Genomic DNA, 26,910 nt, shown 5'->3' with positions numbered 1-26,910 from the left:
AGTAGTAGTAACCGGAGAAAAGAACTCTGCAGACACTACAAGTGTACCCATGTCTGACTTGCTTTAGGACATTACCTTTTAATTCCTGAGATTTCACTAGGCAGATGCATGCGTTTTCAATTCTGCTTTTACAGCGAAAAGGCTTATTTTAAGGGGGAAAGGCAGACTGACATTCTAATGTATGCATCCATTAACCAGTTTTCTGCCAGAGATTTAAGGAATGTATACAATTCCACTGTAGATTTGTAAGCAGTTTTTTGTATTTGGAATATTGTATGCTTGATTTCATATGTCTCACCTATACAGAGATGCTTCTGTGCATATCTGCAGTCTTCCACTTGTGGGTATTTAGATGAGGCAAGATACTGGGATTTGTGCTTATCCGATCACGATCACCTTCCCCACTCTGCCACAGACGTTAAAATGATCTCAATAAAACAGCTCTTTCCTGCTGTTACATAGTTCATATCTAGATATCATCTGATGGAATAAGGTCTTGGGTTTTATCTTTCTCCAGTTGTTACATTGTTCTAAAAGAATTATATGGGAGAGAGAAAAACAAAAACTAAGTTCTGTGTATTCAGTCTTCCCCACATGGGGTTAACTGATGTTCTATAGGTCACTGCTATACCATAATAAAATATAAGGGTTTTCAGAAAGGCTATTTCTGTGCTTTTTCTCCAAATAGGCTACTCACGCACTATCACCATCTCTCTCCTCTCTTCTGTGCTGTGGTACCAATTTTGAGAGTGTTGATGTTGACAGTACACATGTTATTGCATGGTTTAGAAGCATGTACTCTATGCTAAAAAATGACAGAGGGGAGAAAATCCCCAAAAGATTGCTTCATTATTTATTCATTTTTTAGGGCTATCATTTGAGAATTTATATACTTCCAGAAAACTAATGCTAGATGTTTTTACTGGAGTAGTTTGTGTAAGTAAATGCCTTGATAGAAGGCAGCATCTAGCTGACCTTAATTAGTTTTGAAAAAAAACAAATAGGGTTCCTTGGAAAGGAGACCATCAGGAAATACCAGACTGGAAAATAGCAAATATTTTCAGAATAGGCAGAAACAAACCACTTCTTTACTGTTGCCAAGAAACAAAATGGATATGTTTATGAAATCATCAGGAGGTGAGCTCAACTCAGAGGACGTTTCATCTTTAAGCAAATAAGAACCCTTGAGCAGACTGCTGGGAAAGATGTTTTCTTAAACACAGACAGATGGCTGCTGCTGTATAATCCAGGGGTACAGTTAAGGGATTTCTCTTTTATATATATCCCCTAATGTTTATATTGTTTATTTATTTAATCTTATTTTTACCCTACTCCAGAGACACAGCTAACTACAAGATAAAAAAAAGCAGTTAAATGAGCCACATGGCAAGACCTTAGGCTCCCAATACTGCACTAAAAATCCAGGTCTTTGTAGTGTTATTGAAGATAGAAATGTGGGGACCCCACAATTGTTGGTGGCAATATATTCCCCAGGAACTAGGTCACCATGGAAAAAGACCTAATTCTGAGTCCATCCCCTCAACTTGCCAAAGCATACTGAGCTGAATCAAACAAACAGGACAGGGATACTTTCTAGAGGAGAACAGTTCTGTAAGTAGCCTGGACTTAACCCATATAAGGGTTTATATGTTTCATATAGATGTTAAATAAAATGGGAGAGACTCTTGAGCCCTATGGAATCCCACACTGAAGTAATCCAGGTCTCAGCACTCCTTCTCCACAAATATCGACTGGAACTACCTATTTTGGTAGGGGTGGAACCACTGCAGTAGTGCCTCAGACTCCATGAGTGATCCAGAAAGATACTGTGGTTAATGGTGTACTATTAACCATTGTAACTTTGTTGCCAAGAGAATTCAAAGGATCATGAGACCTGCACTCCCTCCAATTCCATGAGTGGTTGTCCCCAAGGACAGCCAATGCAGTCTCCATTCTGAATCAAGATATGAATCCTGACCGCTAAAGATCCAGATAATCCACCCTCTTGGACCCTCTGCAGCTGCAATCCAACCATCTATAGCCTTTCCTAAAATGGGTTGGAAGCAGGTGGAAGTTTCTAACACAGTTGGATTGAGAGATATCTCTGCAGCTGAAGGAGCACCATTGCCTACTTCAACATGGCTGGCATGTCACTCGATCTCTCAATGAGTAATTGATCATCTCCTGAATCCTCACCTCTAGTTACCCGAAAGGAATTGGGTGGGGCAGTGATCTAGCCGGAAGGTGGCATGAGTTATGTGGCAAAGGACTTTGCACTACACTGGAGAAAACAAATGAGTTTGGTCTAGTGGTTAAGGCACCAGGCTAGAAACCAGGAGACTGTGAGTTCTAGTCCAGCCTTAGGCATGAAAGCCGGCTGGATGACTTTGGGCCAGTCACTCTCTCGGCCCAGCTCACCTCACAGGGTGGTTGTTGTGGAGAAAATAGGAGGAGGAAGGAGTACAGTAGACTCTCAGTTAACCAGCACCCATGGGGATTGGTAGATGCCCGATAAATGTAGTTTCTGGTTGCTTGAGAGTTACTGTTAAATCCTAATACCCACTAGATAGCAGCAGAGAGATACAGATTTTTTTGCCAGTTGCTTGAGAGTGCCTTTTTTTTTTCCTGGTTGCTTGAGAGTGCCAGTTTTTCTCCGGTTCGATTTTGTGCCAGTTGCTTGAGTTCCAGTTAACTGAGAGTCTACTGTATTAGGTATGTTTGCCACCTTGAGTTATTTATAAAAATAATAAAGGCAGGATAAATCTAAAAAAAAACCTCAAAAAAGACATTGCCTCATTTAGTACCTCTAGTTCTGCCAATATGGATTCAAAGTCTAAACAAATGCAAGGGATCTTATCAGCAAAAATACTGAACACTCCTGTCCAGCAGCATGAAGGAAGATCTTCTTCCTCATCCTTCCAAGTAGGAAACAGGTTATTTAAACAAAGCCATCAGTTCTGCTTATTGCTCTGCTGATGGAATAAGAACAGAGAAAGACTGACATTTTATCACCATAGTATAAGCCTGATCATAGGCTCATGCCTATGTCTGGTAATTTCATTTCCTAACTTGCAGCACTCTTACTTTAGAGGTTGTTTGTGCTTACTTTATTTCCCAGAGCTCTTTCATGAACCATGGAGCCCCCTGGAATCCGTGGCCACTTAGGGACAATCTTGTCTAAAGCCTTTGTCCCTCTGCTCCAGAGATCAATGAGTGACAGGGCAGAACTACTTGCCATGTTTTCGGGGAAAGATCCCAAATGCCTGCTGGAAACTGAGCAGATCCATAAGCTGCCTGGGGTGGACTGTATCATTTGGTCCTCCACCCTTGCAGAAGTCAGTAGCAACAAATACCTACAGGACAGTCTAGACCAGCTCTGTTTGAGGAATGAATTCAGTGAAGAGCAGTGAAGTATCAGTGCTGTTGTCATCATCTTGGTGATGGGAGGGAGGGCAGTGGGGGGGGGAGCTAACTTAAAGTGTTCCTTGAACTACATAAAAGTAAAATACAGTGGCCTTTGGACGGGATGCAAAAGGTTACATGGTAATTAATTGCATATTCTAGTTTCTTGAATTAAAGTTATTGGGCTACGTCAGTGGCTATTTCTCAACCTTTCCTTGTATCTAACAATATTAGGAACGTTTCTGTCATAGAGTAAACTTAAAGCGACTAAGTATTAAATGGCTCTCTGATCAGTTAATATCTTGGAGACAGAAAAGACTTTAAGGATGCGTATGGATTTTTATCTTATTTTTAATGCTCAATTATGGGGCAATATTTTGCTGATTGGGGGATCTTGTTTGTACATAATTCTGAAAGAAATGAGTTCCTATTCACTTAACATTCATTCATTTTATTTATAGTTGTGTCTCACTTTCTCACTTTCCTCCTTGTGCTCATCCCTAAATATCACTTGTCTCCTTAGTGCAGTCATTTTGTAGCAGTGAAATAGTTTAGTGAGTCTGTACCTTGTACTAAGTAAGGAAAGTAACATATAATGAAAAGGCAAAATGTAGTGATCCTCTTGTACCCGCAGCCTTCTGTTTTTAGAAATATATGATCTATTGTTGTGGCTTGTGAATGGAAATTTTGATAAAGTAGACAACTTTTTAAGGATGATGCTCATTGTTCCAGAATATACTAGATGATGTTTTGTTCAGATAAAGTAAATCATATCACTGTTTACAATTCCTGATCACTGCATTGGAAAACAACGGGTCTTCATTGCTATCAGGAAAACGTAAAAACATACTCCCACGTACTATGCCATTATTCTGCCTACTGCTCTAGATTGTTCTCAGAGAAAGACTACACTTCTTTTACTTCAGAAATAGAAACTTTCCACAAGGAGACTTTTCCATGCCTTGGGATCTCAATTTCTCAAATGCTGTTTCTAAAGTCAAACGTTTGTTTCTGCCCTTAATACCATCTCATTATTCAAAGTACTGGACTGGAAAACAGTGCGTATGTCAAGAGGAATTGTTTCAGGCATATAGTAATTCTGTTTTGTGCTTAAATATTAACTGGTAACCTGGAAAGCCCAAATTGATAGGTTTGGGGTAAAGTTTCTTCATGCAAACCTCTTAGTTCAGAAGGCAGAATCATTTTGTTCTTCCAAAAGCACTATGTCATTCTGCCTTTTAAAAATTCTGCAAATATTCTAATTAAAGGACATGGAGGGAAGTAGCTTGAATGTTATATATGAATGGGAGAGGCTGAAGAATAAATGCTAGATACTGAAATTTGCTAGCTAGCCAAGTTTTTTCTTCTGGATAAATAAACAGTAATGTACTGGATTTCCAGCATGCTTCCTCTGCAAGTCTTGTAGGGAGAGTTGCAGTTTAAAAGATATAATAAATTATTCAACTAAAATTATGGTTGACATTGAACAAACTTTTCTCAGCTAAAACCTGATTTCAGGCTGTCAAACCCAGTTCTCATAGAAAGGTTATGAAATGCTTTCAAGTGAGGCTCAGAACTGTTGCAGAAAGATGACTGCTAAGTGTGGGGTAAGAGAGCGTCTCCTTTTGTTCTTTGGAGTTTGATAGGTGAAACAACAGCAGATGAACTGTGTTCTTGGCAGTTGAAAACAGTATTTTGCAAATGACAGTAGTGGAGCAGGGGGGGATGGTAGGGATGAGCTCCACCATCCCCCCCTGCTCCACTACTGCAAAGCAAAGTTGTTTTTCTGAGCCTTTTTGTTCAACTTCAGAACTCTTCAGTGTGTCACACCAACCAATGCTTCAAATGCCTATGATTGACATTCCATGTTGAATGTTGGCATGAAGCTTTTGGTATTTTCTGTAATTCATGAGCCTTTGAAAGAGAAAGATACTTCAGCTGTGAAGAAAGGATGCAAATGGGGGAAAAGTCAGAGGGGTGTGTGAGAATCTTTACGGTCTTGTGCTGTGAACCATGCAGCATCGTAGCTCAGTCACACTTTCATCTGTTTCTTGGCTGGTTACGAGGTGTGGCTGATGCAGCTGTTCTCTAGGCAGGGGGCATGGAACAAATGCCAAAAAAAAATGCTGGCAATAATGTGCAGTCTGCACTAAAATGGAGCTAGATGATGACTCTTCCATCCCACGTTACACATAGATGCACACATACACTTTTTAAAAAATGCTCTCTGTGTTAATTGAACATAAAATAAAAATTGTTCCTGCTGTTGAATAAAGAAATCCATGTGCTAGCCAGTAGAAAAATGTTCTGAACCTGCATTTCATGCAAATTCTGTTTGAGAAATATCAGCCATGCAAACAAAACTAAACTTGCTGTAAGGTATCAAATACAGAAAAGCTCCCTCTTACCTTCGGTAAATACTATGTGGTAGGTGTTTAAGGGTAAATTTAGTTAAGTAGTCTCAAGACATTCTTGATACTGTAGATCTGATTTCCATTTTAGAAAGTTACTCTGTACCTGGGAGTTTGGGATTTTGTTCTTTATCGTCACTCTCTTTCTCAATTTTTTTCCTGCAGTTTATCTCAGTTCAGTGAAGAGAACATGATGGACCCCTATAATTTAGCCATCTGCTTTGGACCCACACTGATGTCAGTGCCTGAAGGCCATGATCAGGTCTCCTGCCAAGCTCATGTTAATGAGCTCATCAAAACTATAATCATACAACATGAGAATGTCTTCCCAGGACCAAGAGAGCTGGAGGGACCTGTGTACACCAGGGGTGGAAGCACTGAGGATTACTGGTACGGTAGGAAGTGAAGGGAGAGAAGTGAAGGGAGCAGAGTGCTACTTCAAAGTGCTGGTTCCAGGATTTATCCTGCTTTTGTTATTTGTATTGTGTAAAGACAAAATGGCTGGAGCTGAGAGACTTAAATGCAACTGGGTTTCTCACCCTAAAATATATATACCTCCTGAGTTGGCAGAAGGTATCTCACATGACTATGCAGTGTTATACTGAAGAAAACTAATCCAGTCAGGCTTGTCCATGACACTATGGTAATTACCTTAGCCAGATTGTGGAAACGTAGCGCACACTGCCTGAAGCCATCACTGACATCCGTCACTTTTCTCAGCATGTCTTGAGCAACTTTCCTTTAGAGGCAAAGTCAGTAACAGCTGAGCCTAGAAAGTTCAGGATGGTTTAATTTCAGGACAGCAGTGACAAGGGGTAAAACCTTCCTTTCTCTCCAACTCCACACACAGGGGGCCTGTCTGTGCCTTCATTCTGAAGCCAACATCTGCAAACAATTCAGTGGGAGTAACTTTTTTCACCAGGAATGGTGATGGGGAGGGGGTACTGCAGTTGTAGACAGGAAAGGAATTGTTTGCTCCATTCATTGAGAGGAAGACTGTTAAAAATTATCCCCTCCCCTGATTGCTTTAGTTCTACCTTTGGGCAATCAGTTAGGTTGGTATCACTGTTCTTCCTCTGAAGTACCATGCCAAGACTGCAAAATTCATTCTTATTTTCACATTTTCCAAAAAAAAAAAAAAACAACCCACAAACCTGAAGCCACTCTGTTAGGTGTCAATCTTAATTTCCTTTATTTACATTGCCTTTCCTTTTGTTTAAGAATGAAGGTCCCTAAGTTGATTATAAAATGGTCATAGGTTTATAAAAAATGAGCTTCTGTTAATGTCTTTATTTGGAGCCTGTAGGACATCATGCATTCTCAGCAGGGGAACAAGGTCTGGAAAATGGGCTTCTACTGCTTCAGCTGTTCAAGTTTTAACAAAGCTTCTAAATTATGGTAAACAGTAGAAGAAAGAGAAGTACCTACTGTGCACAATTGGCTCCAAAGTTCCTTTAGGTAAATAGATGATCTATACCCATGGACAGTTGAAGACCCTTCTCATGGCACTGGAATAAAATCTTCCAAAATGGTTTACCAAGACATTCTAAATGTTGTATAATAAATTTGCTTAGTTGTAATCTTTCTGGCTTGACATTTACCTGTATATATTATTTTAAGAAAATAAAATACAATTTTGGAAAAAAAATAATTGGAGGCCAGTATAAAATGTTTAACATCTTTGTGTGTTTTTTGCAAGGTGAGTATCTCTAAATGGTAGTTTCAAAAGCAATTTAATTTCCATTATTCTCCATGGTTTATGTCCTGTATAATTTACTTTTGTAAGACCTTGTGACAAAAAAAAAGGATTGTTTGCTCCCCACAAAAAAGAAGTAACAGCTACGAGATAGAGATGAGGCATTGAATCTTAATATCTCAAGATTGGATGAATCACAAATCCAAATCATTGAGGGATCTTTTAAAACCTTCCCTGAAGAACTCTTTTTCAACCATAGAGCAAGGAGTTCTTGAGAAGCAGTTTGCTTCTAGGGACCATGAAGCTAATCTTAAGAGAGACATTCTTGACCCATCTTCTTGTCATGCAGGCTCAGCTGGCTGCCAAATGCAGGAGGGCTTCTTTTAAGGTGCCAAAACAAAGACTCCCTTTGAGTAAAGGCATGTTTGTGTATTGTGCCATTATGTGCAGCGACAGCTCAGTTTCAAATCTTTCAGTTCTCCACTGCTTGCTGATGAAACATCTGTTCTCTAACTCCCAGGCCATCATCTTACAATAATATTGCTGCTGATATGTTTGTGGATTCTCTTTGGTCCTTTGGTTCTTCCCTTGAACTTTGCAGTAGATTAGCACTCCCAGCAGGATTACCATTTTGTGAACCTTCAATTCTTTTGCCTGTATGTGCTGACTCATTAAATAGACCAAAGGAGCCAACTGGCACCACAACCAGTTTTGACGCTACTTAAAGGAGGAGAGATCTTCTAATTTTCAGTGTTTATTTTTCCGTATGGTAAGGAGATTAAGAAAGCCTGCAGAATCTGAGGTTTGCATCTAATCTTTTCCACTGGTGAGGGAGTGCAGAAAGGGCAGCAAAGTGTATTTCCAGAGATATTCTTAGATTAGTAATTTGCTGAATAAATAATTAGGGGCTTGTTAAGTCAACCAATTTTAACAGAAGATTAAAAACAAAATTATATATGATGCCTAAGTGAAAAATCCAAAGTCAAATCAGTTAAGCAAATCCTTTATCAAAATTTCTTCCTTAAGCTAGGTACACAAAAAGCAGTTAACAAAGACAGGTAGTTAAATTAAACCAGCTGAAAAGCAGTCTTTTAACTGTGAAAAGTCGGTTCATACTGTAGCTTTGTCTTTTACCCCATTGTAGATTACAGAGCATGAGTTTCTTTCCTCTGGAGGGTGGTACTAATATCACATAGCCATTTTTTTCCAGGTACCTCAGATGTCCATAAACATGGCAATTGTATGCACTTATTCAACATTTATGGAACAAATTGTACTGAACATTTTTGATTTTGAAAATCTTCTGAAAATGGTGGGTTTAGTCTCTGAAAATTGTCCATAGTATCAGGATACAAGTATGCAGTTACCCAACACCACTTTAAGATGAGAGGAAAGACTGTTGTGTTTCTAGAAATAAGCTTAATCATACAAACATATTCTACAACTCTTCCTTCAAAGATTAAGAAATTCAGGATATTTCTTCTGTGCAAAATAATTGAAGTTGGAGAAGCATCAGCTTTAGTAACTGGTCGCCATCTGTGATGCCTCATAATTATAACACTGCATGGATTTCACAGCCTTGCAGCAGGGTCTGGTAATAGCTAAACTAATTTACTTTAAAGAGAAAACTTCCCATAGCATTTCCACTTGTAATTTCTGTTTGTTATTCTTCCATAACAGCATATTAATAAATGGCCATGTAAGAATTAGAAAGAAAATATATTTTTAGAGGAAGGGAGCATTTCTCAGTAAAATGTCAATGGGTAGTGTAATCTTTTCTCCACTGCATGTCATTACATTTTAATTATATACTTTATGATTTAAAATTAATTATGAAACTTCAGCTGTTCGTTTTAGATATTTTATTCTGCCTTGGAAAATATAGAAAGTCTAACATAATTTGAGGTGCAGATTCTGAGGGAAGCTAAAATGCTATGAGTTTCTGTGCAGTAATCGTAATTAGATTTTCAATTTTATTAAACATGTGTACAAATACTAATAGATACACTTTTATTAAAAATAGCTAAGAAAAAATGCTTAAAAGTATACTGGGAAGTATTTTACTGTAAGTTGTTAAATGAAAAAATCCATTTACAATGATGATATCAAGGATCAGCTTTTTTTATTTTTCTTTTACCTCCCAAGGTATGTGATTGGTGAAGTCTCCCAGAGTATGCAGACCAACATTTTTGGTCCCTCTGCAGAGGGGCAAAATGGGTGCCTGAAATGTCACAAAAGCTTAAGTCATCAATTTTTTATTTTTTATTTTATTTATTACATGGCTTAGAGGCCATTCCAATCAACCAACTGTAAGCATTCTTGCCCTTTAAACATCTTAAAAACAGAGAAAATCAACTCGATTTTAGAAAGATTAAAGGAGATACTGGTGCATAAGATTCTGTGAGCTTTAAGATACTGTATCCATTTAGTTTTTAGAATAGGAAGGAAGGAATTGTCCAGGCAGTTATGTGGTTTTTAATGTGTTCTTAATCTATATATTCGACTTATTCTACACTGCCCAAAGTCTTCTTGGAGTTGGGTGGCCTTAACAACTTTTATTTTATTTTGACATTTGCATAAAGGATAAAAAATGTATTTTGATGCTAGGTCAGAAAGTTGTATCTTCTACTTATTGAGATCTTTGAAAATATCAGTTCTCATATTCTTCCTCCAGTTTATCCTTGTAAAATACAAAGTTCATCTGTTCCACAGTAGGACTAGTGCCCACACACAGAAGCATTCCCATATGCCTTATCAGAGTCCTGTCTTTCATTTCCTCTGCAGATAAAGATGTTCACCATAGCATGCCTCTGCCCCTATTTGTGCTGCACATCACTAAGACAAAGCATATGAGCTCCTTCACAAAGAGAAGGGAGGTTGGATTGAAATGTGGGAGGAAGACCTAAGCCTTCCCATCTCCATAATTGCCTAACCAAGAAAGACCCACATGTGTGCATGTGAGTCAGTCATAAGAAATACAGGACTTTCTAATGCTTTATGGCCCACAAGAGCATCTATTCAGCCTGCCATCCAGGTTCTGCTGTGTCTCTAAGTCCCATTCCTCCCTTTGCACAGTGGAAAAGGGCTGGTCTTTGTTATCTGTGGTAGATTAGCAGCCAGCTTGCTTCTCCTCCTTAGTACTGAGACAAGGAAAAGCAGCCCCTTCCTTTCTGTACTGGAAAAGACTGAGTACATCTGCCTTTGTCTGTTTAGCTGGACCAGAAACACTGATCACCAAAGTTTTGGCCCTGATATTATCCAATCCGCCACAGTATGGAAAAAAACAACCTTTGGTTCTGATTCAGTTTCCTACCTCAGTACGAACAGAACCTTCTGGCATGAACACATGGTGCCTATGTTAGGTTGAATCAAACTGATGGCATCTATTTAATATCTTTTCTATCTCCCTCTTTTTTTTTTTCAAATTTGTACCAAGTAACCTCTATATTCAAGTGTGCTTTTAGGACTTCAGCTTTAAAAAAAATAGCCTGCTGAAAAATGGAAGGTGAAAGCTATTGTGTGAAAAAGGGCTTTTTTACTATTGGCATCATTTTGGGGAGAGGGATTGAAATGTGAGCCAGCATCATTGAAGTTACCCTTTTTAAATTAATACAGAACTCTTTCTAGTTGTGACAAAACCCACAAGGTACTTCCATCATACATTTTAGAAAAATCCTTTGTGTTTTAACAGCAGGAATGTGAAATCTCCATCCTCAAGTGGCATTTTGCCATGGGGCCTCTGCATTTGACTTTCCCTCCCTTCTACCTTCCATTAACTACAAGGTTGCCTCTTTCCATGTCTGAGAGAAGAGGGGTTCAGCAAGAGGGGATTTGGGGGGACACTCCCCGAAACAGTTGGGACCTCATACATTTATCAGAACCTTAGGATAACAACAAGTATTTTTCCTGAGTTAAAGCAATACTGAATTTAAGTCACTTGCCTCAAACATTTCAGGCTTCAAACACGTACATTACATCAGCAAAGTGTTAGAGAAGTTAAAACTTAGTAACAGAGCTCATATGCCACAGATTTCAGTTTAATTCCTGATACTTAAAATTATCAGGCAGCATTGATAGAGAAAAACCTTTTCCACCAGCCAGGAAGAAAAGATCATGCTGAGATAATTGGAACAATGATTTGGCTCAAACTAAGGCAAATTCACCCATTCATTACTGCTAATGTAGATAGTAATTTCCCCCATCTACCTCATTTATTTCAGGATGTCACAAAAGGATACATTCCCACTTTCTGAAGCACTTCATCTCTATTCTCCAGTGTCATGAAGGGGCTTCTTTTCCCGTTCAGAAATAAAGAGAAAAATGATCATAGTCACTCAAACTGTGAGCGTATTTAGTTGAAGTACATGATTATATACAGCTCTATTCAACATTGCTTTTCACACCAAAAATTAAATAAAAAATAAGATATTTTTAGATGAAAAGGTGATACCTGAAGTACCACATACCACTTTAAAGATGTGGTAGTGATAAGGATTGCAGCCATCAGTCTAACCTCCTGTGCATTTCTTTCCTCTGCAGTGAAAGCCCCCATGGAGAAACAGCCTCCACAGAAGACGCCACTCAGGATATCACTATTGAACACCATACCAGTGATGATGGTAAGCTGTGATAGATTCTGCCACAGCACCATTTTTTCTCATATTTGGAATGAAATATTGAAATATCATCTTGGAAGAATATTGTTGTGGGTATTGCACAAAGCTCTTGCAAAATGTCACTGGGGAAAATCACTGCCTTCAGAAGGAATTCTTAGAAATAAGAAGTTAGGGAAATTGATTTCATTTTATTCCTTTTGCCATGATGCTCTTTTCCTTTCACTGCTATTGGGCAATTAGCAGATATTTTTAGATTCATGTATTATACCTGATGGCCAAAAATATTTAAAATACTGGCCATTAGTATTAATTTTATAAGCATTTTAGTTAGAAGTGTGCAAAACATTCTCTGCACAAAGTGTTTTGTGCATGGAACAACTGGTTTTGAGTGGTCTGTGCCTGAATCAAAACAGATATTTTGGATGTTATGGAACAAAATGAAGTGTTTTGTTCTAGGTGCAGGCAGTGAACAGAAATTATTCAGGAGGGTAAGAATAGGAAAAGCTAAGGACATTGGCAGATGCATAGCTAGATGGAAGAAAGGGAAATCCTGCAGTGTTTCTCAACCTTGGCAACTCTAAGATGTATGGACTTCAACTCCCAGAATTCCCTAGCCAGCCAGTTGTTATTTCCAACTATCAGAAATCAAACAAATGAATATTTGAACTTTATTTAATAAATTACAGATTAAATTATTGCAGTTTATGTATGTACACACACACAGACACACACACAAGCATTCATTCAAATTCTCTCATTTTCTCCTAGAATGTGAACCCATTGAAGCAATAGCCAAATTTGACTACACGGGCAGGACAGCACGCGAGCTGTCCTTTAAAAAGGGGGCTTCACTCCTGCTTTATCATCGGGCCTCTGACGACTGGTGGGAAGGCCGTCACAACGGCATTGATGGTTTGATCCCCCATCAGTACATTGTTGTCCAGGACACGTATGTAGTTTCTTACAGTTGTGTGTTTGGAAAAGCAGAAAACAGTTTAACATTATTTTTGAAGATGATTCATTAAAATGTTTTTACTGGCCTTAGAGTATTGTGAATGTTGGTTCTTCTGCAATATGTTTCTGAATTTATCAATAAACTCTTCCTAGACAGTTTTACAAACTGCCTTTTGGCTACTCTAAGGAAGGATCCCTTTAAGTAAGGGAGTAAAAGCAGGTAACATAATGGGAAGCAAAATAATTGTGTTAATAAAATGTTTGTGCACCTAACATTTTGTAGTCTAATGGTGCAGCTTGAGGACGCAACATAAGAGTTTGTTGTATGTTCTTTTTCTTTCTTTCTTTCTTTCTTTCTTTCTTTCTTTCTTTCTTTCTTTCTTTCCTTTCTTTCTTTCTTTCTTTCTTTCCTAGTGAGGATGGGATGTCTGAAAGATCAAGCCCAAAATCTGAAGTAGAACTAAATTCTGAGCCACCTGAAGAAAAAGTGACAGCCAGAGCTGGTTCGAATTGTCCAAGTGGCAGCCATGTTGCTGACATTTATCTTGCAAATATCAATAAGTAAGCTATATCAGAATTTCTTTATAGTATAAAAATGGTCCACTGGTTAGGAGGAAAATACTATCTCTATATAATCAGGGGTTATTATGATCCCCAAATCTATAATGTTGATGAGACTTACTAATTTTGCAGGTACTTAGGATATGGTTTATACCATTGGAAAATTTACCATGCCTCTTGCTTGATTCTTGTGTTCTCACTATCTTCCATCAGTCTCAACGGAGGGATCTCACATTATTTTGTTCGTGGTCTGTGTTCTTCAGTTTCCATTTATATAACTTTCCCAGTGTTAGCTTCTGTAAACTCACATGCACAGAAATACAATCTTTGGTTTATTATAAAGGTTCCACATAGGGAAGATCATCCCTTCAATGCAGTTCACATGATCATATGATATAGTAGTTCCTATTAACATTGTTTTTTCTTCAATACCAAAATTCAGTTTATCTAAGTTGCTATTTCTTACCATGTACAACACAATACAGATATGCAGCAAGTTTCAAATTCAACTATTCTGAGACTGAAACACCCTCTATCAATTTGAAATGCCTCATTTCAAATGTGAAACAGGTGTTTCAAAAGCAAAGGTTTTGAAAGCGTTCCATAAATGTACAGTATTAAATTGGAAAAAGTGTTTTGAACTAAAAATGGAGCTGTTTTGAGCTCAAAATACTTCAAAAACAGTGAAAGCTGCCCTTGCACACTCAGAACAGCTGTTTCACTCTCAAAATGGGATGTTGCAAAGTCTGAACAATTGGAATTTTAAAAGTTTTACACATCCTTTGGGCATAATTCATTCTCAAACTTCTGTGTAATAAAATATATATCTTGTTCATACAGTATTTTTAAATATTTCAGAATTCCTGAACTGCCTTAATGTGTTGGGCTGATGGGTCATCACATTCAGATCTTGAAGGAATCCCAATTTATCTTTTGCATATTTGTTATTTCAGCATATGTCTTCAAGGTATCCCACTGAAGTGAAATACTTCAGATTGCCATGAACGCTGAAACCTGCTGTTGAAATCTGTATTTCGTTTACAAATACTACTTTCAATTATGCTACCCATTCATAACTCATAATTTCAGAGAAGTCAGAGTAGAATATATAATTACATTTTTCCCTCTCCTTAATTCAAGAGGAGGAGGGTGACAGACCCTAAATCACACACTGACCTTAATGGTGAAACACTAATCCAACATTCTAAGAATCCATGACCTCCAGATGCTACTGTACTACAATTCCCAGTGGCCCCAGCTACTCTAGCTGTCCATATTCTGCTCTAATTAATACATCACATTGGCTGGGTGTTACAGCTAGAGTGAAGTGTTAGTTTCTGCAGAATGCTTACTGAGTAACTTTCATTCCCTTTCCGAAACAGAGACATTTCTCTGTTATCTGGATAGGTATTTCTATCCATGATGTTTGAAAAACATGTTTTCTATGCTGCTTTTTGTGATGACAGACAAAGAAAGAAGCCTGAGTCCGGGAGTATACGAAGAGCATTCCGTCAGAGTGACAGCCATGGATTACCCAGCTCACTGGGTGACCCCACACCATCTGGAGCTATAGCCAGTCCTCGTCCTTCTTCACAACCCATTATGAGCCAAAGTCTCCCAAAGGACGTACCAGTGCCAGATGCATGCTCTATCAGTGGCCATGGGAGCCTCAATTCTCTTAGTCGGCATGCCTCTCTGAAGAACAGAATAGATAGCCCCCATATCCGGAAGAATGTGACTGCAGGAAGGTCAAAGAGCTTTAATAACCATCGACCCATGGATCCTGAAGTCATTGCACAGGTAATGAAATTCTAGGCCAGGGTGATCTTCAAAGGGTACCAAACTGATTCTTTCATCCTCTGCAATCCATTCGTCTTTAAAAAATCTCTTTTGTGAGTTTTGATGTTGATATTCACTACATTCATATAATACTCAAAATATTTTCCAGATATTCTCTAAATATTTTGATGTGGGCAACAAGTGTTATTTGATGTCAATAATGTATATTTTGCTTCAGTATTTGCTTCAGATCAGGAACCGTCCCCTTAGAGGTGATCAAAACAAGTCAAGTTTTGAATTATGAGGTAACCTTTGATTTTGAATTTCAAATTCAAATCTGAATATTTTACAACTTTAAAAAATTGAAAGTCTGTTTTTCACTTCTAAAACATCAGCTCAGTTTGTGATTGCTGCATGTTTAATCAGTCCCAAAAGCATGAAACAATTACTACATTCTGTCTGTATAGGACCAATATTCACAAATTCAAGAGGCTGGAAAGAACCCATGACCTGTACTTAAAAGCATCTCCATCAAATGCAGTCATATACATTTTATTGAGAACTTTGAACCTTCCTAAACTTTGGGAGAAGCTTATTCTTTTTGGGGGGGGCAAGTGAGGGAAGCCCAAATGCCAAAATAAGTTTTCTATTATATTTAGGAAATATAAACAGTTTTCATAGTCAGTACTGAGTTGAGAGAACTGGCCAGATTTTAATGTTGCCTCTAACTAAAGTACCACCAGTAAACAGAAAATCAGTTCTTCTTTCTCCTTACATCACCCAAACCTTTGAGAGCATGGAATTGTAGTTACCTACAAACAAAGCAGATTCAGTCAATAATTCTTATGTTTACATAGTGTGTGCTTTTTCTTGGATTTTATTCTATATAATCAAAGACCATCTCTTACCACCTATGTAATCCACCTTGGTAAAAATATATGTAGACAGACCTGAAAATGTTTATAGCCTTTCTCTATTTTTCTGTTTCTACAGCTGGTAATATGAGACCCTGATGAGACCAACAGTAAGGGAATGAAATCCATAGTAGCATCATAATCACTCTCACCAGTATAATTACTTTTTTTTTTTTGGTAGAATAATTATCTGAATTAAAATTCAATTTATTTCCTCAATGTGTGGCTTTCTGCTCATTGTTATTACTCATAAGGCTTGACTATGTAGTTTTGCTTCCCGTAAATCATTTGGGAAAACATTTGCAAGAACCTTGTGGAATCTGAGCCACTACTTAATGATATATGCTTTTCAGGATTCTAGCATCTTTTCTACCAACAGTGTTTGAATCTCTGAACACAGAATGTTAGAAAAGCAGGGCTTTCCATGTCACTGTTTTCAGACTGTAGTCAGTTCTGTGTGTTTGCTTGGCTGGTTAGATGTTGAAGAGTCATGAGAGAAGACATCTAGAAGGAAAGCAACCAGCCTTGTTTTTCTAGGACTTTTTTGATTCTTTTCTTGTGCTTCACAGTGTGCTCTTGTGCTTGTCAGTCTGTGATAAGAGGCTATCTTTGAACAAAGCAGCTCTCTTTGTTTCTGTTGGCAGGAATATGGGCTGGTATTCCCTGCATGTGTGTATACACAGCTGTGACCGGATATGGATGCTGAGACATTTAAACCAAGCCCACACAGGGAAATACCTTCTCTCTTAGCTGGCTGTTTCTCCCAAGCTAGATGGAAGAAGCCAGCTTTAAAATGTGCACAAACATGGGTTCTCCTTCTCTTCACTGTTGATATATTGCTTCATAAAAGGTTGATAGTACAGCATTCTGGTTAGAGTAGTCCAGCATGGGAGACAGGCCAATATAAATACGCTTTAAAATCCTAAGTTCAGCAGGAGGGCCTTGTATCCAGTTTTGTTTGATTAGTTCTTTTCAGCAGATCTATCCACCTTATAAAGACTTTAGCATGAGACACAATGCATTAGCAGCATTTTCCTGCTTGCCGGTAAAATGGAGCCATACTAAAACATGGTGGAATTGGAGGAAAAAAACTCTTCCAGTCTCCAGAAACAACAGTACAGCTAAGTTTGCCAATATTGTACTATATATTTAGAGTAGGTTTCCACTATTGTTTTTTCTCCAATTATGCTTGGATGTTTGGCCAGATCTTCCTTTTCCGTTATGTGATAGGTCTGTTAAAAACTGAGGCACTCTTGAATATCACAGTACCAAGCAAAGCATTCCAAAAATGAAGTTATACTGGAAATGGGAAAAAAGGTCATATTCTAAATGGCAGCACATGGAAAGGAAGGTTTTAGGATAGTAGCCGTAGTTATATTTAATTGGCTAAGCCATAGCTTTAACTTCCTCTATAGCTATTTCATTTCATTGTTTTTCCTGCCTAATTCTGTAGGCTTGGAATAATTTTCTGAAGACACATTCATGTAATTTCTTTGCCACAGTATAAAAGTGGTTTATCATTACCTTCTTTCAGGATGTCTTCTCAGCTTCCCAATATAGCCTACAGCCATTGGATTTCCTTGAAGTCTCCCATCCAAGTACTAACCAGTCCTGGCCTTGCTTAGCTTTTTTTGAGATCAGCTAGGTACAGCCACTCAGAAGAAGTAGAGTCTTCTGCCATCCTCAGGGGACAGAACCTAAACACATGAAGGTCTTAGATATTATTCTAATCCAATTCTTTATGTTGAAATGCTGAAAATTAGCAAAATATATAAACAGGTAACAAGTGGGCTATAATTTTATGCTTATCATTACTCTTTTGAAAAACATGTAATTACAGGCTGGAATTAACACCAACATCATTTCAAATTCTATGATATTGTCCAACAAATAGACAGACATTGTGGCTGGGTTTTGAGCAACCTAGACAGCAGTCAACCTCTGTATTTTTTGTTCTGTAACCTAATTAGTAATACCTGTTATGGTTCTCTTCTTCACAAATGTTTTTTTATCCTTGCCCTTTACATGGATATTATTGCCTTGATATCTCTTTACAAAGTTTTGAATGGCTTCTAATTTTTGCCTTTCAATTAAAATCTGCTTTTATCCACTCTCCTCTTTCTGCCAGAATGTAATTCATTGTTTCCATAAGGGAATCCAATCAATAAAACTAAAAAGGGTTATATTAAATTATAGCTGCCCTTTCATATCCTCCCAAGTCTCATTTTAAACTCTGCAAGATACTTATCTTTCACTTGACACCAGTATCTCTCAGAGATCTGTATTTTGCTTTAAAATCTTTTCAGACTGCAGTGAGAGGCATTGGATTACTGTCTTTGGTTCCTCCTCTTTCTCCTCCTTGACTGATTTACCTCCCCTAGTGCCTTTTAAAATAACTACGAGAAAACTTAAATGTTGTAGCCAGACTGTGAGTCATGGAAAAGTTAAATCATTTCAGCTGTCCAAAAATCTACTGTGCCAGTGAAGCCCACATCCATAACTGAAATGCTAAGCAAATTCATAGATTTAGAAACAAAACAAGAGAAGAGATTGGCTTGACACATGTTCCTACTTGTCTCTTGCTTTATTTCGTGCATTGTCCACATAAAGAGGCAAGTATCATACAAGTAACATTTTTCATACATCTCCAGATCTTATGGATGTTTAAAATGCCATAAAATATGTAGCATCAATGAGGAGATGCTGAGATGTGTCATGCTCCAGATGCAAGGCAGAATACCGCTCATTAACCATGAAGCTAGCATGTAGCTAAGCATGTTTCCATTCTTTTCAGGAATCTCAGCACTCTCAAGCTTCAGCTTGGTATACCAAAGGAATGGATAAAAAATACTCAAAATGTGGGTAATTTCTGCTGTTTCATAGATTGAGGAAACAGATTTGAGGAAAATAGAGATCAGCATGCACTTCTGACTTCTGCTATAATCTGCCTCTCTCAGATATATATATGTATGTATATATGTATGTCTTACCAATCAAGTGCTTTTAAAAAAAGCTTCCCTTTAAAAATCATCATCATTTACAATCAGAGTAAAACCATGGAACTGATTTGCTGAGCTTTAGTTTCAAGTATTAAAAAATGAGACTGAGAATGTTGAAGTTCAGAGGAAATAGCTGCAGCTCACTCATATAAGTTATATGAAAACTTGCATAGCCAGCTAAGCTGTCTGCCATCTAAAACCCTAAGGGCAGGTTTTTAGATATTACTAGCAGTTTTCTACTTTCAAGGCAAGGAAACTGAAACTGGTCTTGCCAAGAAGGTAAATTTTGGCTCCAAGTCCTTCCATGCCTTTGAGTCTACCACTGTCCATTTTGCTTCATGTTTCCTAGTCGCTATAGACAATTAGTCAACCCAGCTTCTGTAGTCACATCCGACTTTTCTTTCTTTTTTCTTTTTGCAGGATATTGAAGCTACTATGAATTCTGCTCTGAATGAGTTGCGGGAGCTGGAAAGGCAAAGCAATGTGAAACACACACCAGATGTTGTTCTTGATACGTTGGAGCCATTAAAAATGTCCCCTGTTGTAGCACCCACCTCTGAGCCTTCCAGCCCTTTGCATACTCAGATCCTCAAGGACCCTGAACCAGCTTTTCAGCGGAGTGCCAGCACGGCAAGCGACATTCCCTGTGCCTTCAGGCCAGCAAAATCTGTCAAAATGGCTGCCCAGGTCAAACCTCCAGCCACCAGGCCAAAGCCAGCAGTTTTCCCCAAAACAAACTCCTCAAGCGCTGCAGTTGCCTCAGCTTCTCAACAGTCTACTGACAAGTCCTGTACTGTCTGAAATTGAAAAGCCTACTGTGAATACAGCATTTTTGTTTCAGCTTAGGGAACTCTGTTAAGGAGACCTTACAATTTCTATTTAATTAGAATTGAACTTCAACTGAAGATTAGTTCATAAGTTACTGGTGCCAGGGACGTTCCCACCAAGAAAGATCCAGCTAATTAAGCCTCACTTTATACCACCATTGGCATTTACTAGGGTGTCAAAAGTCTGTGTAGCCTGAGACGTAGAAAGCCCGAGACACTGTGAAATCAGTGAGGGAAAGGCACAATTAATTAGCTTATTATTGGTAATTAATGCCTTGTTCAAGTGTGTGGTCACTGAAGATTTCTCTCTGAGATTTCTCTCAGTGACCACATGACTTGGGAATTAGTAGAAAGGACTTTCTTGTTTCAACCACTACAGGGAAAACAATACTGTGTTTGTTATCCATGGATGCTTTTGTTGCCACTGGCTAAGTGGGTTTTGGGCAAGCCTAGGGCTTATTTTTGCGCATGACTACAGTGCTCAACAGTGCTACAAGATGTATTAACTTTCCATTCTCTCCCATCTCTTTTCAGGCATACACATTCTCAGACACTAGGTTCAGGGTTTTCAGTCCTAGGCTGAAAACCATCATGAAATGTGCTGTGCAAGCATAGTCCTTGGCTGATTGAGGCATGTCTGTATGCACACATGTATGTTCATTTAAAGTTAAACTAATCTTATGGGGGAGAGAAAAAGCATGAGATCTTGCATGCTTAAAACACTTCCTATTTATATCTTTCCATGGTGCTTCCAGAGCATAAGGGAACCTGAATAGTTCAGAATGAGATTCCAATAAAATAGCCTTTTTTCATGGGGACCCAGCAGGCAAACTGGAAAGATAAGTTAAACTTTTAAAACAAGCTATTGGAGTTCATTTTCTGTTTCTCTTTTGTCCTCTCTGTTCTCCCCATCCTTCTTTGTGGTTCTGTCTGCTATGAGTTTGAGGTATAACTGGCAGCCTAAATTTAAGAAAATCAAAGCTGCCTTGAGACATAGATACTTGTCCAGTATGCACCATATTTCTGGGATAGATTACCCTTTCTTCAAGTATTCCACAGACGATCCAGCGAATCAGCTTAGTATCTGATATTTTCTATGGTGGATTATAGTGGTTCCAAATTCCAACAAATTACATAGACTCTTGTTTGCATTTATTGAAAAATAAATTCCCATTCAAGAAAATAACCATCCTAAAAAGAAAAGAAAATGCACATTGAAAAGCATCAGGGTGAGTTTCTCTGCTGATTTATTTTCTCCAACCAAAGGGATTCTGAATTAAAATGCATTTCATCCCACTTCTCCGATAGTCAGCTGATGCTGAGAAAGAACTGAAATGTTTTTCTTTTATGCTGTAGGTTTGAACTGCAATCTGTTTTTCTTATGATTATAGTTAGAGATTTTTTTAAAAAAATTATGTGAACAAACTTGACAGTATTTTTTTTTCAGACCAGGGTTGTAATTTAAACTGCCCTTTTCTTTTGATCTTTCTTTTTTTTTTCAAATGCTTGGATTTTTAATTGCGTGTAAAAGGCTTGACAATCTCAGTGATAAAATGAAACCATGTGGATTTGGAGGACCATTTTCTCCCTGTTTGTGTGTGCACATTTCCTCCTCATCTTGAATTTTTAGACTTGAGCACTGCAGTCTGATAATTAACTCTCAGGATTGGTCGGAATTCCTTTCTTCCTTCCTATTACGTTTCACTGAGGCAAAGCTACTGGATATTTTAGAGTACTTTACTTTTTTAAAGATTACACTATTGCTGCCAATTTTTAAGCCAGAGGTAGGTTTTTTCCGCATGGTAACCAGAGGGAGGATCAACACTATGTCTCTTCTAGAGCACTGATACTAGCAAGCCCTAAAGCCTACTGAATGTGTCCCATTAAGAGCACACCAGGTGCCTTAGCACATGGCATGAATAGGCATATATCTTTATGCTAGGTGATGAGCAACCCAGTTCACCAAAATAACTCAAGTGAACAACACTTTATTTTACCTAGGTTTATACCATGCTTTGCACCCCTGGAAAGCTTCCAGTTACCTAACAGGGGTGTGTGTGGGTGTGTATTAAGAGTATTTTGTTATGCAGGTAGTAGCTGGCAATTTTGTCTTAACTGTCCTTTTTGGGTATGTTCTCTCTCTCTCTCAACACTGGGCAGAATTCTCACCTTACATACAGATTATCATGTCCTCAACTCAATTTAAGTGTACGCTGAGATCTATATTGCAAATATACAAATACTTAAATCACCTATTTTAAAATCTCTAGGTGACATGGAAACAGTTCCTGCTGCACATAATAGTGCCCTTCTACTACTCAAAAGGAAAGTGCTTCCCCAGATAGGTGATGAGCAAAGTACTGCAGAGAGAGAGAGAATAAAATTGGGCAACATTGACATGACAAACTTTCACTGATTGTATGTTAGTTAATAGTCATAGATTTCTATCATTCTACTTTGGTGAGACTTAAAGTATACCTAGAAGTTCCTACTTCTACTTCTCTCACACACAGAAGGACTTAGGGTGTCAGTGTTCATGGGATAGAAGGGAAGACTTCTTAAAAGCAATTAGCACAATTCTCACCCCTTGGTGCTAATGGCCAGAAAGGATTAGGATGGCACATTAATGTCCCTCTTCTCAGTAACCAGCAACATATAGGAGCGACTTGTATCTGGAAGGCAAAATCCTGGTCTTTTACCAACGAGCAGATGGAGTGCAGAACTTTCAATTTATTTTTCTTGGCAGCTACTATGAACAAAGCCATGCCATAAGCAACATAATCTAAATTGGACAGTAATAGAGAAGCTTTATGAATAGGGGACCAGTTAATAACCCTTTTTAGCTACTGTAATAAATCTCTCTGTGTAACATGTAACAAATCATATTCTCACTATAAGACGTTCACAAATGCATCATATTTACCATATTTTCTAGCTACATTCAGTTAAAATTAGGAAACAAGTCTCATCAAACTTAGCAGGATTTCCTGCCAAGTAAACATAGGATTGTCCAGTTTTTGCAACATAGAGTTGCCCATAAAATGTTATTTATGGAACTGGAATCCTGTTCATAGTTACGTGCTTTTTTGGTTAAAATCTACCTGTATTTTAAAGCCAAATGTTGATAACTGGAACCATGTTTGTTTTTTTTAAAAATAGTGTTGTAAGAAAGTATCACTTGACAAATGTATGAAGGTAATCTAAGCAGATATTTGAGAGGGAAAGAAAGGCAGTTAGCTGTTAGTTTTCTGAGCTTCTGAACATGCAATTCAATTACTAACATGTCAGAACATTGTATTATGAGCGACACTAAAATAATATTCCTTTTGCCACTGGTGGAGTGGAAGAAGACTGGAAAATACAGAATGGTACTGTGAGCATGAAAAGTCATAGTTTTTCTTACTACTATACAGTTCCTCATTTGAATATTATTCTGTTGAGATGACAGGCTTCCCCTAACAGGGAGACCAAAGCAGATAAAAGCAGGAACATTCCCAGCTTTGACCCTTCCTTCAACAGTAGGCAACTTATAATGAGCCCCTAGACCAGTGTTTCTCAGCCTTGGCCACTTGAAGATGTGCAGACTTCAACTCCCAAAATTCCCTAGCCAGCCATGCTGGGAGGGGAATTCTGGGAGTTGAAGTCCACATATCTTAAAGTGGCCAAGGTTGAGAAACACTGCCCTAGAATAACTGTTGACTAGTTGAAAGCCTGATTTTTTTCCTATGGGATCATGGCTGCACACCAGATTCAGTGCTGCAGAAACAAATCTGTCTATTTGAAACTCTTCTAGCTTGAGAGTTATTTCACTGCAACTGATCTTAATCTTTCCTTGTCCCAGCTGGCAGTGATTATCTTCTTCAGGCTAATCAGAATATGGTGGAAGACAGCCAAGCCCTCTCCTTAATTACCATCATCCTTCCTCCTCTGCTGACTATCTGAAAGAGAGAGTGGAGGAAAGATTGGTACATGCCCTTGAATGCTCTGTTTTATTCCCCTTTTGGCATATACCATAAAGACAAGGTTCTAGTTTTATGTTTGTTTTGTTTTGGAGGATCTCTCCAGCTTTCTGGATAGTTTCAAGAGAAGAGGTTGATTGCTGGGGCCTGACAATAACTTAAAAAACTGAGTAAACCATGAAGCCACCAGTTTCCAAGTTCTGATTATGTTCTTTGACCCTGATGCCAGAAAGCACTTTTGAGCATGATGGATGTAAGCAATCTCCTTAATAGCCAGTTCGCAGATTTTCTAGGCCACAGCCCAAAAAGGATTAAAAACTTTTCCAGGCTAAACATTGATTTCCACTGAACCTTTTCTAGAAAGAAATGTAGAGGTTACTTAAGATGGCTTTCAGTAACTACAGAACTTTAATGAAAAAGTTTCTTAAGCAGGAAGAAAAGGGAGAAGCTAGTTGTCCTATAAGCCTCCAGTCAGATTTGCAACCTACAAAATATCAAGGGGTGGCCTTAGGCTGTAATTTCTCAAAGAGGCAATGCATTTGGGGAGTTATTTTAATAAATGTTGACATGAACATGGTGCTGAATAATCTCCCACAACTAAATAAGTGAATACTAATACATTTTATTCACAGCAATCATTCTACATTGCTCACAGCTTTACAGATAGCTCTCAGAAATGTTTCTAACCTCAGCCAATCTGAAATGATGCTCAGACTGCACAAGGCATGGAGAAGTAGCCTACTTTTTCTCTGCTGTGTAGCACACAAATAACTATGCATGAGCAGTAGCTGCTTTTAAAGATGTTAACAACTCTTCCAATTCACCTGCTTAAATGGAAAGGAGAAAATATTTAATCAGTGTTTCCATCTTAGGTGATCATGCAAGCATGGGGTGGAAAAATATTTAAACTTTTGAGATAGTTTTTTAAAACAACATTGCCAGAACAGACTGTATATTTAAAAATATATATATCTATATAACTTCTAGGCCATTTTTGCTTCTAACAAGTGAAATGAAAATTACCTTCATTACTGTAGCAGCATTCTAATAATTTTCTGAAGGACTTTTGCTGCTCAGTCACTCTGTCTCTGGAAGTAGGAGGCAGTAATCTGCCCAAGCAGAGCTTCATGGTCTGGGCTCTGTGAGTGCCAAACTGCTAGAGCAATATACTTAAAATGCAACAGGCGATGGAAAAGACAAGACTGAAATCCGTGTAGCCAAAACCCAGCAAATGCCGAAGCATATGTATTTGAAAAAGAATGGCAGCAATGTCTTTATTCTACTGTACGTAACACAGTTCAGTTGCACAGTAAAGCAATTTTCAGTTTTTGTGTTAAAATCTAATCCTGTGAAGTCAGGTTTGAGTCCATTCATGCATTTTTTAATTAATTGCAGCTGTAATGGGTTTGGAATGAAATGTTTTTGTTTTAAAAGCAATTTTCAATTGTTCTTTATTTTCTACACCAGTCTCTACATATGGTGTATATTCCTGTCAGATCAGAAAGCAAAACAAGAAACCTGTACTTTGTATATACTATTATGTACAATATTGGAGGTACATCTCTTCTTTCTTTGGTACAGTATTAGAGGAGTTAATGTGTTGGAACTGTTAAATCCTTCCTGAAGGAAGACAAATATTTGTTGTCATTAGCAATAGTTTTGGAGAAATAAATGTTTGGGTATGGTGGAAGTGCTGGCCTACAGATAAACTGTGTGATGTCTAATTTCTGCAAAAGATACCGAGAGTAAGCTGTGTGTCGGTAAGAGTTGCCACTATATTCTAAGTAGGTCCCTGCAAACTGTGCCGAATCTGCCATTTTTTATCTTGGAAATAAAATGTTGTAAGCACAGAGATTTCTGTTTTGAAATCTGTATTACTGGAAATATGAGCAATTTGTAAAACTTTCTGTGTGGAAAGTGTTTTTTTTTTTTTTAAGAAACACAACAGAACCAATAGGCAAAGAAGGAGGAAATGAATATTTTAATAAGTAAGTACCTTGATACATTCAACTAAGATAACTTTAGACCCTCTCGATAAGTTATTCACAGCTATTTCAACATAGGATTCAACTATTACTGACCCATCAATTCCATACTGATAGGAAAGTAGAATGTTACAGCCTACTTTTTCCCCTTGACATGCTAGCCTTCTGAGTTCTGAATTACATACAAAAGGATTACTTAAATAAGTGACATTCTCCCTGTAATCTAAAATAGAAAGGACATTATTTCTCAGTGGTATTAATTCTTTGGGGAAAACAGAAGTACAGAACAACTGTGGTGGTTCTGTTCTTCCTGCATTGCAGAGGAAGGCAGGGTCCAGTATTTTACACCTTCCTTCTTATATTGTACATTTGTACATTTCTCCATTACCTGCTGAAGACAAGAATCTGCTTTGCACACTTTTTGCCTGGCACAAAACTACAGTGCACTTCCCAAATTTTGCTAATTGTTGCCTCTTGTACATTCTCAATCAAAGCATGTATATTGAAGAAAATTAAATATACAGTGGAGTATCTGCCTTTGCAGTAATTCATCTTGTTCCTATTCATGAATATAAATTAATGAAACCTCCCCTTACCTGATGAGTCCCAGACAGGGAAGTTTATCTATTTATTTAATCAAATATATATGGCCACCCATCTCACTATAGGTAACTCTGGGCAGCATACAACAAAACCAAATATTTACACACATTATAAAACCAGTTAAAACAAATTATTAAAACCAAGATTGCAAGAGGGTCAAATTCAGAATGTTATGGGTGATGTAGCCACCGTGCAGGCTCCCTG

The 26,910-nt window shown here is 38.0% G+C and overlaps 1 protein-coding gene across 2 annotated transcripts in view; it reads left to right on the top strand.

Moving 5' to 3' along the window:
• The window catches only part of SRGAP2 (SLIT-ROBO Rho GTPase activating protein 2), a 254,313-nt gene extending 228,292 nt beyond the window's left edge, over nt 1-26,021 (top strand). For both annotated transcript variants that reach the window (XM_063297485.1, XM_063297484.1), the window contains exons 18-23: nt 5,979-6,203; nt 12,049-12,128; nt 12,894-13,074; nt 13,494-13,640; nt 15,107-15,440; nt 19,753-26,021. In XM_063297485.1, coding sequence (XP_063153555.1) covers nt 5,979-6,203; nt 12,049-12,128; nt 12,894-13,074; nt 13,494-13,640; nt 15,107-15,440; nt 19,753-20,133 — 1,348 coding nt within the window. In that variant the 3' untranslated portion in view covers nt 20,134-26,021. The remainder of the gene's footprint in view (nt 1-5,978; nt 6,204-12,048; nt 12,129-12,893; nt 13,075-13,493; nt 13,641-15,106; nt 15,441-19,752) is intronic.
• Nucleotides 26,022-26,910: the final 889 nt, after the last annotated feature.

The sequence above is a fragment of the Candoia aspera genome, chromosome 3 (assembly GCF_035149785.1).
Source record: "Candoia aspera isolate rCanAsp1 chromosome 3, rCanAsp1.hap2, whole genome shotgun sequence".
Classification (NCBI taxonomy): Eukaryota; Metazoa; Chordata; class Lepidosauria; order Squamata; family Boidae; genus Candoia; species Candoia aspera.
This window is presented reverse-complemented; position numbering and strand designations above follow the sequence as displayed.